Source organism: Bos taurus, chromosome 6, assembly GCF_002263795.3.
Source record: "Bos taurus isolate L1 Dominette 01449 registration number 42190680 breed Hereford chromosome 6, ARS-UCD2.0, whole genome shotgun sequence".
Classification (NCBI taxonomy): domain Eukaryota; kingdom Metazoa; phylum Chordata; class Mammalia; order Artiodactyla; family Bovidae; genus Bos; species Bos taurus.
The window spans coordinates 16,513,196-16,524,504 of record NC_037333.1 but is presented as its reverse complement, the minus strand read 5'-3'; the positions used below and the strand labels follow the sequence as shown (position 1 = coordinate 16,524,504).

The 11,309-nt window shown below is 36.5% G+C and overlaps 1 protein-coding gene across 1 annotated transcript in view; it reads right to left on the bottom strand.

Moving 5' to 3' along the window:
• Positions 1–1,138: 1,138 nt before the first annotated feature.
• COL25A1 (collagen type XXV alpha 1 chain) overlaps positions 1,139–11,309 on the bottom strand; it is a 512,490-nt gene continuing 502,319 nt past the window's right edge. Inside the window, exon 37 of the mRNA XM_024993507.2 lies at positions 1,139–6,320. Within this exon, the coding sequence (XP_024849275.1) occupies positions 6,318–6,320 (3 nt within the window). The 3' untranslated portion in view covers positions 1,139–6,317. The remainder of the gene's footprint in view (positions 6,321–11,309) is intronic.

Sequence of the window (11,309 nt, the reverse complement as noted above, 5' to 3'; positions counted from 1 at the left end):
AAAAACGAAGACATGGAAGCAACCTCAATGTCCACTGGTAGATGTATGGATAGACAGCATGTGGTATATATATGATGGATATATAGCATGAGTAAGGGAATATCACTCAATCATAAAAAAGAATGAAATAAAGCCATTTGCAGTGACATGGATGGACCTAGACATTATCACCCTAAGCAAAGTAAGTCAGGAAAAGACAAGTGTCATATGGTATCACTTATATGTGGAATTTAAAATATGACACAAATGAAGATAACTATGAAACAGACTCACAGACACAGAGACTAGGCTTGTGGTTTCCAAGGGGGAGGGGATGGGGAAAAGAAGGATTGGGAGTTTGGGATTCGCAGATGCAAACTTACATATAGAATGGGTAAATAACAAGGTCCTACTGTGTAGCACAAAGAATTATATTCAATATCCTGTAATAAACCATAATGGAAAAGAATGTGTATATATATATATATATGCATATTATTTGATCACTTTGTTATACAGCAGAAATTAATACAGCATTATAATTCAACTATACTTGAATAAATTTTTTTTTTTAATGTAGGAGAAAACAAGAGTGAAGGGACATGATACGGGAACTAAAGGAAAGAGTGTTTAAAAGGGTGTTGATGGTACTCTTGCCTGGGGAATCCCATGGACAGAGGAACCTGGTGGGCTACCGTCCATGGGGCCACAGAGTCAGACACGACTGAGTGACTAACAGACAACCGTCACCTGCATCGAGCGCTATGGGTAAGGGCAAGAAAGACAAGGGCTCTTTTAGTGAGGACGCAAAAATAACTGATGCCTTAGAGAGGCATTCAGTCACTCATTATTCAATACATTGATGTGATTGCTAGGTACTACACTCGAATCCCTGATTTGATGTGGCGCAGGTAAGAGTCAACTGAATACAAGGGAGTTTAATTCAAGATGAATGGTTCTGGAAGAAAAGTGAACTTGGAGGAGAGGCTCAGTATAGTTTTTACTATCTAATTAACAGAAAGTATGAGTCTTTTTTTTGTGTGTGCAGAAAATCACTACAGCGGAGCACTAAGTTGAATGGTAGTGTTACAGTACTGTAGAAAAATAGAATAAAATTCTTCATGGACTGTGTTTAAATTAGAGAAGACAGACCACGGTGTTCGTGAACATCAATAAAGCTTTATAGCAATACAATTCATGACCATGTTTGGATTAATATTGTAATAATTACACACTTTTTACATTATGAAAATAAGTCATAAATAGTGTAAAAATAATTATGAAGATCAACTTCTCACAAACTAGGAACCCTGAAAACAAGTTAAAAAAGCAAATAAAAACAAATCAGAAACTGAACACAAGGCAGTTATCTCCAGGCTGCAAATCAAAAACCACTGTGTCTTTTGATTCTGTAATCTCAGCTGGAGAAATGATCGTGAAATGAAACAAGAAATCAAACAGGGAGAATTCAATCTTTCAATTATTTATACTATCAAGAAAAACAGGTTTGTGCCATATTTACAGTGGTAAGACACAACACATTCTTAGAATAATCAATTACATGAGACTGGCCCACACAACAGTAAGAAAAATATGCAGTGTAATGCTTGCCAAAATATTTTTTTTTTGCATTTTCTCTCATTTTGTATTTATGTGATTTTTTTTGGCAATATAAAAATAGCTGCACATAGAGATGAACTTTAAAATGTAAAAAATACAAATAAAAATATATTTTCTAAAGGAAAATCAGATACATACATCTTTTAAAAATGTTATTAAATTGCATGAAACATTTACAACAGTATAAAGAATATTCACATAAATGTCAATGATATGTAAGACATTCTTTTGTGAATCCAATTAATATTTCTGAGATATATGAGAATATCCACTGCATTTTGAGAAATGTTGGTACTTTGTTATCAGTAAATCAAATGTAATAGGTCAGGTTGAAAAAGTCTTCTTATTCCCCAAAGGACAGTTTTGTCAATAAGCAGCATAGGATAACTTCTGCATTTAAATACATTAAAAAATGAGAAATGCCATTAAAATGTTTCAGTATTGAATTAGCAAAAACAAAATCCACTTAAAATTTAAGTTGTAAGGGTATCTCTGCTATGGCATATAGTAAATCTAGCTGATATGAAGCTATTTCAACAAAAATGGGAAAGATTAGGGACTGAAGGTCTTTAAATTCTAAAATAACTTAGCAGAATTATAACTGGTCAAGTATGTTAATTCCATTAGGAATGAATTATTTTAACAGCCAGAATCACAGGTGACTGTTGTTAATCTTTATTCTTGAGAATATAAGATTAAGTTGTTGTGGTCCTGACTTTTTAGATACAGCAAGGTTTTTGTTTGTTTTGGTAAAAATTTTAAAAGTTCATTTTTGGTAATAGTAACTATTAATATAAATTCATTATCAAGAAGTAGAGAAAAACAAGATTTCAAATATCAATATCTGCATGTTCCTATGATCATTTATTAGGAGACATTAAAAACATCACCCACCTTAACAAGCATTGTGTATTTCTGGGCAAGAATATATATAATGGTCAAAAAAAAAGAATGAAATATTGTGTTAACTTTTTATACTACAATAGAAACATTAAAAATAAAACTTTGGAAAATTAAGCATGTTTTCTAAGTGATAAAGATATGATACCAGTTATTTTTTCCATTAATTTCCATTAATTTTTCCATTAATGTCCTAATTTGATCATGCTGATTTGATCATTTCCAAACTAGCAGAGAGGTGTGTGTATATATATATACATATAGTAGACAGAGCATATATAGATTGAACTACTGGGTGAATCAGAGTTCTTACTGTCTCATCAGAACATCATGCACAAGGTTTAAGAACAGATCATTTCTGGTAGAAATTAAAGATATTCTCATGTTTTCTATGAAATCAAATAAGAAAAACCTTTCATGACTGCTTTTCATAATGAAAATGAAAACTAGAAGAAAAATTTCAGCATATTTATGTGTCAGGTACTCTATGAATGTATGCAGGTTGTCTAATGTTGGTTTTGTCACTCAAATTATATAAGCTAAAAGATGAAAGTTGATAAAGGCATATGATACATGAAATGAACATGAAATAAGAGGATCCACAATCCAAACAAACACACATCACCTAAGGGTACGCTGTTTTGTTTTCTTTTACATTAAGAAAGACTGGTCATTGAACCATAATTATAGTGAATCCATAAACTTTAAAATTAAAATCACACACTAACAGTTTAGGAATGCTGTTAAACAGAGAAATGAAATTATCCATAGTAGAATTGCATTTTCCATAAAGAAAGAGAAATACATTAGCACCAACATAAATGGAAAACAATTTAAAAGCTAAAACACATATCAATTTGACATTCTTAAAAGATGCTTATCAGAAATAGAACCTGATCTTGACTTATTTTCAATGTGTCTCTCATGTATTTTTTCTTAATCTTCTATCCAATGAGAAATTAAAAGAAAGAAAACTTAAAGAAAGATATGTATCTGCCAACACATATATCAGCAGACACATTCATGAGTTCATTAGGCAATTACTTGAGGATTTTCTATGTTGATAACAAAATGGATGATTTAAAATATTTTAATAACAAAAGCTGAAAATTATGCAAGATGGTTAAGACCTAGTAATTCCATGGAACAAAGAGGAGGACCACAGTCCTTTGGTTTTCCCCAAAGAAATAAATATATTGAAAGTTTACAGCTTCCTTTAATCATGGAATAAAAATCAATTTTGTCAAATCAGTTATAGAGCAAAACCTCAATATACACATAGAATAGAACAGTATTCTAAAGGGCCATGTTTAAAAAATATATATATTTTTTGTATGTGAAATGTTTCTCTTTTGATGTTGAGGTATTCTCTTTTGAAGCTGTGCAAGTTTTAAATAGTGATCCATCTTGATTCCTCTTTCTGCTGGAGGAGTAGAAAGAAAGATAGACAGGAAGAAATATAGCCACCAGATTTTTCTCAAGACACTACTGTTTGTTCTCCTGAAGAGATTGTAGCTTTACCCGCTTTAGTTCATTTTTCCAAACCATTTAAGACAAATTGTTTCAGACATTGAAAAAACACCATATCCTAGCCAGCTCATACAAGAGATGGGTAGAAAATGCCCTCTTTTGTTTGAAAAATGCTAAATTGGTTTCGGAGTGTGGAATGTTACTAGAAATGTTACCAATTTGATTGATAGATTCGTTCAAACATCTTTCAATTCTCAAAAACATAATCGAAACAAAAAGAAGGCATTTTGTATAACTGAGCATTTGGTTATATAATCTGAAAGAGATCATAAGGATCTTAGGATCCCTGTCTTACAATCGTATCTTAACTGTTGTCACCAGAAGCCAATGGTGAGGTAATTTCCCTTCTGCTGGTGAAAACCTATACACGAAACCAGAAAATTTCCCACAAAACGGCCCGAAATGAGAAATTGTATTGTCCAATGGGTTGAAAGAGTGACTGCTCACTGATGATGTTCCTCCTAACGTAACCCTAACGTAATAAGTCATTTCAAAACACGCTGGCAACTCTTTACTGTGCAAAGAAATGCTCCGTCTAATACAATTAGGTAACTTTTGAGCAAGTAGTTGAAAAAAATACTCTTAATGGCAACTATATTTCACAGCTTTCTGAGATCTCAGATTTGGTCTGTGCATAAGACAAACATTTAGAAATATAAAAAAGATAAAAGAAATCCAAATATAGATACAACTTAGATCTAAATAGAACTACAAGAAATAGAAATGAGTTAATACTATCAAATGTGACCAAATCTTGACTTTATCTTAACTGATAATCACTATGTATGTTATATTCATCCTACAAAAAAAGTCAAAAAGTACTGAAAAATGGCTTAACTTTGATGCTTTACAATGACTGAACTGAAAGTGGAGCTTCTTTTATATTCTCCTCAATTATTCAGAACAAGAGGGAAGTTAGCAAAAGCTCATCTGGACCATTGGTGTACCAAGTTGCAAGGCTTTGAAGACAAAAAAAAAAAAAATTGTTCAAAATAAATGTGACAAAAGCTGAAAAAAAAGTTTCCTGAATATTCCTGGGGCTAAAAGAAAAAAGTATTAAAAAGAATGGAAAATATCGTTCTGTTTCTAGAAGTTTGTAGAAAATGTTTAGCACGGGTTGGATCTTGGATGGGAGCAAGCTCTCACATCAGCTTCTGTAGACAATGTAGGGTGAACTCTCCTACATCTTCAGGAAAGGTTGTCTCATCCACCCGCTTCCTGGGATTTGTGATTTCTTCAGCAACCCAAGCTTTGGTGAGATGTACACATGCTTTGTCTTCAGCAACAGGGACTGCCATTCCAAGAACCTCCTACCCCAAAGAAGTGCTGTACGCCTCTGTCATTTTCCAAATGCACCCATTTTAACACTTGCTGGAATTTGGTTTATTAAAAAAAAAAAAGTCCACTATTCTGGGTGCCTGCCTTTTTGTAAACCTCTTTTCTGCTTGGTCACACGAGAGACAGCGCAGGAGGCTGAACCAATCCTCTATCCTTGTCTTCACTGCCAAGGGCAGCCCAAGGAAAACTGGTGTCAGCAACTAGCTCAGCCCCTGGACGTTTTAACCAAGGAGGCCACATGAGCCCACAATCCTGGAAGCTGAAGATCTGTAGCTGGGACCGCAGCACCCGTAAAATACAAGACCATTTGTGTGTGCGCTCTCCGCCACCTTAATCACTTTTTGGCAATAAGCCACGGTGTAACCCCCTTGAGATGACAAAAGAAATAAAAGCTCCGTTGTGATCAAATGACTCATCACACGGCATGCTAGCATCTGAAGGTGTACAGCAAGCAGGCTCGGCACACAATCATGCTCTTTAGTCAGTTTCAGTGGGTGGTGTGGGTATGAACAGCAAAGGTGAGGAGGGCTGTGATGATAAACTCTAAACTCAGTCCATATAGTACATTTTCATAGCTTTGAGTTCGTATTTGGTCACAATTTCATGTAAACTATCTCATGGCGCTTTTTTTGCCCATGCAATTAACAAGCCCAAGGTAAGAAAATAGCAAGAACAATCGATTTCTATCACTGGGTCCATATAAATACATATCTTCACATAAGATAAAGAGATACTGATCTATATTTTCTGCAGGCTTCTTACTGGTTTCACATCTTGCCCGATTTTAGATGTAAGGGAAGAAAAGATGGATATGTGTACGACAGCCAACAGGAAGAAGCAGCTACATGTAAACATATCTCAGACTTGTACAATCTGCAATCCAATTTCAACTATAAATATAAAAACTGGACCATTATATACACAACGTCATGCTCGGAAGGTTAGATTCATCACTGCAGGAAAACAAACAACAAACAAACAAACAAAAAAGAGAAATATAGAGAATTAGTAGTTTAGGATAAAAATTCCCAATTGGCTTTATTTTAAGAAAACTGGTAGAACCCTGAATAGAAGTTGTTTTGTTGGTTTTTTTTAATCAATGAGCCAGTTGATATGTCCTATACACTAGTTTTCTAAAACTCATCAAACATTTTATCCTCGGTTCAACCCACATTTTTATTTTGCTACTGAGAAGTCTGTGGGAAGTGTTTGTCTCACTAACTATTCTGGGAAAGCAGAAAATTTGAATTTTATCACAGACACACCATAATTAAAATACATGTTCTATGCATGGCTTATGTAATCGTCTCCAAGCATTAGAACACAAGTGTAATGCACTGCTTATTTCACTGACACCCAACTGTAACACTCCGCTGTCCTTGTTCTTATTTCCTTTTCCCGGCCCTGCCCTGCTGTGAAGGGCGAGCAGGACTGACCTCTCTTGTCAAGTCTTCAAGCTGTATGACAGGTTCTACTGTGATCTAAAGATCTAGAAATGCCCAGTTCCTTGCTCTGGGTGGCAGCCATAATTACTAACGTTGCCCTGGAGCTGAAGTTTTAAGTCTGAGAGAATACAAGAACAAAAGTCTTTGAGGTATAACTTATAGAGCAGATCTTGGTGACAAACTTGACTTTTTCGCAAACAAAAATCAGTGAGAAAAGTAGAATGTCCAGAGAAGGACGATGTTAAAGATCTCTCATCTCCCCATCACAATGGTGACTCATCCTCAGTCATCTTTCATTTCACTAATTAAAAATATTTGCTTTTTTCTCTCCAGTAAAAATAGATGCTATATTAAGTATGTGTAAGAGGCTGGGTACCCTGTGATTTTTAGCAATAAAGTTCACTTAGTGTTACACACATCATGCTAAGGCCAGAGAATGTGTACAGGAAGTATTCTTTTCTCCACACACCCACTCATCTCAAATTTCAAACATATTTTTTGAGAAACCAATGTTTTGTAAATAGTCTCCAGAATTTTAAAGATCCTTTTTTCCCCACAAGCTTTTAAAACTTAATTTAAAAAATCGGTCACCTTACTTTAGGAAGATTCTGTTGCAAGCCTGCCCTATCTGAAAAAACAAAATTTCATGAAACATTTAAAAATGTGAAGGCTATAGGTATTTTTCCTATGAAGTGGTTTTTAATCTCCGGATAAGGACAGATGATAATTTTAATAGCTTTTAAGGATTTTCTGAACCATGAGTTCTGCCTTTTACTCACTGTATGAATTACAATGTGAATTGATACATCATTATTCTCCAAATACAGATAACTGAACTATATCTAGAAAGAAAAGTAATTTAAATAAATATCAAATAGTTTTACATGAAAAAATTATTATTGAGAGCAGCATAAAAACAATAGGAAAGGAAAGGAAAGTCGCTCAGTAGTGTCCGACTCTTTGCAACCCCATGGACTGTAGCCTACCAGGCTCCCCTGTCCATGGGATTTTCCAGGCAAGAATACTGGAGTGGATTGCCACTTCCTTCTCCAGGGAATCTTCCCGACCCAGGCATCGAACCCAGGTCTCCCGCATTGTAGATAGACGCTTTACCATCTGAGCCACCAGAGAGGGAATAAAAAAAAAAAAAAAAATAGGACTTGTTCATTAATCACAGCGCTTTCTTCTGTGGCTACAATCTGAATTTTCAGTCAAACATTTATCACTGAGTCTAGAGACTGTGTGTGTGTGCTCAGTCACATCTGACTCTTTGTGACCCCATGGACTGTAGCCCACCAGGCTCCTCTGCCTGGGATTTTCCAGGCAAGAATACTGGAGCAGGTTGCCATTTCCCGATCCAGGGGATCTTCCCAATTCAGGGTTTGAACCTGCATCACTCTAGACACTACTAAACTTAATATTAAAAAACGTGGTCCACTAAAACAGGACTAAGTAATCTCCTGGCCTTCTTTTAATAATATCACTTAAAAATTAATTTGATTTGACCAACAGCGTATTTGAGATGGCTAAGTTGACCACAGAGAAATTTTAGAACATTTCATTTTTCTAATTGTTTTTTTTTTAATTGAAGTATTGTTGGTTTACAATGTTGTGCCAACTTCTGCTGTTACAGCAAAGTGACTCAATTTTACCCATGCGTACACTTTTAAAAAAATATTCTTTTCCATTATGGCTTATCCCAGGAGATTGGATATAGTTCTTGTGTTATATAGTAGGACCTTGTTTATCCATTCTAAATTGAATAGTTTGCCTCTACCAACCCCATTTAATTGTTTTCTTTCTCTCTTTTTGGTGCAGGAAGATGTTGGGAGAGGATGATCACAATGGTTTGCATTTGATTGTGTTGGGGAATGTGGTAAGCAATCTTGAAGCTTTATCACTGAGTTATTCTCTTTTTTACCATTTAAAAATTTTATTGAAGTCTAATTGATTTAAGTGTTGTATATATTCTTTATATAAAGAGAGGCTAGATTTAGGAGAGCCTTAATCTTATACAGGGCATAGTATATATTCTGTGGAAAAATAAGTACCTAAAAGGGAAATTTCTGATTTTCTGAGCCACTCACATTAGCTCATAAAATGGTCTGGCCATTTTATGAACCAACAAGATGATGAATCCTTTGCTTGTTGCCATTATTTTTATGCCTCACGAAAGGGCCATGGTTTAGAAGAGGCTGAAAATGACGTGAACCCAAGTTCCGAGTAGTGTCAGAGGCTGAATAAGGTTAGGCCTTTCACATCTCCCTCCATGTAAAGTGTTCGGATGACTGGATTAAAAAATCATGACAGGATCAGATTACAGGGCCGAGGTTAAAGAGCAGATGGTAATTCCAGCTCAGGATGGTATTAAAAATTCTGAGAACAGGGGTTATGACGGTGAAAGGATAGTTTTCTCAGGTGAAGAAGACTATGATGACAGGCTCATCTTCCTAAGAACCAGTTGACCTCCAAAGTGAGGGAGCTAGTGGTCTGACAGGCTGAAAGTGGAGTATGGGAAGCTACTGAATAAATGACTGGGAGAGAAGGGTTTTCTTTCCCTGGCCAAGCCGGTATGACAGTAGTTAAGCAAGAGAGGCAGTTTCACAGGATCTCCTCACCAATAGAGTTGATGAGATGAGAGGTAAATAAGAGTCCTGTCTCTCTATGTCTCTCTGCCTTCCTGCAGTTTTGCCCGTGAAGCCTGCCAGTCAAAAACGCCTGAAAAATGATAAACAACAAGGTCCTAAAGTATAGCACAGGGAACCATATTCAATATTTTGCAATAAACCATAATGGGAAAGAATATGAAAAAGAATATGTGTATAACTGAATCACTGCTGTACAGAAGGAAGGAACACAATATTACACACTAAATTAACTATACTTCAATACATTTAAAAAAAAATGACTGAATAAGCCACAGTGTTAGAGGAAAAAATTCAAAATGATAAAAGTGCATGTATACTTCCCTCTGGTTCCAAATAGGAAAAGGAGTACATCAAGGCTGTATATTGTCACCCTGCTTATTTAACTTATATGCACAGTACATCATGAGAAATGCTGGGCTGGAAGAAGCACAAGCTGGAATCAAGATTGCCGGGAGAAGTATCAATAACCTCAGATATGCATATGACACCACCCTTATGGCAGAAAGTGAAGAGGAATTAAAAAGCCTCTTGATGAAAGTGAAAGAGCAGAGTAAAAAAGTTGGCTTAAAGCTCAACATTCAGAAAACGAAGATCATGGCATCTGGTCCCATCACTTCATGGGAAATAGATGGGGAAACAGTAGCAGACTTTATTTTTGGGGCTCCAAAATCACTGCAGATGGTGACTGCAGCCATGAAATTAAAAGACACTTACTCCTTGGAAGGAAAGTTATGACCAACCTAGATAGCATATTCAAAAGCAGAGACATTACTTTGCCAACAAAGGTTGATCTAGTCAAGGCTATGATTTTTCCAGTGGTCATGTATGGATGTGAGAGTTGGACTGTGAAGAAGCTGAGTGCTGAAGAATTGATGCTTTTGAAGTGGTGTTGTTGAAGTGGTGTTGGAGAAGACTCTTGAGAATCCCTTGGACTGCAAGGAGATCCAACCAGTCCATTCTAAAGGAGATCAGTCCTGGGTGTTCTTTGGAAGGAATGATGCTAAAGCTGAAACTCCAGTACTTTGGCCACCTCATGCGAAGAGTTGACTCATTAGAAAAGAATATGATGCTGGGAGGGATTGGGGGCAGGAGGAGAAGGGGATGACAGAGGATGAGATGGCTGGATGACATCACTGACTCGATGGACGTGAGTCTGAGTGAACTCTGGGAGTTGGTGTTGGACAGGGAGGCCTGGCATGCTGCGATGCATGGGGTCATGAAGAGTCGGACATGACTGAGCAATTGAACTGAACTGAACTGAACTGATCCTTCCCTCAGCTCATTTTCACATCAGTGGAATTCCTTTAACCTTAGGTAGCGTATGCACAGTGCTTTATGCTGAGGTTTGCACCGTTACAGTGTAAAGGTTTGGTATTCTCTGCACAGCACAGTACACAGATCTCTTCCCTCCGCAAAGTTCTGCCACTGCTTTCCACTGTCTACTTCTAGTTCTGTAACATACTAGGTCTGTGCCCTTGGAGGTTACTTAACTTTTCTGCATTTCATTTCCCTCACAGCGTCACTGGGGTTACTAACACCCTGTGCTGTGTGCCCAGTTGTGTCACCAGGCTCCTCCGTCCATGGGATTTCCCCAGCAAGAATACTGGAGCTGGGTGCCATTTCCTCCTCCAGGGGATCTTCCTGACCCAAGGATCGAACCTGCATCTCCTGCCAATATTGGCAGGTGGATTCTTTACCACTGAGTCACATGGAAAGCCCAGTGATACCCTATAGGATTATGATAAGGATTAAAGTGATGTCACCTATATGAAAGGGCTTATCACACAGCCTTTTTACACAGGTTCTCTATGAAGAATAAGTTCCCTTCTCTACTGAATACACACATGGT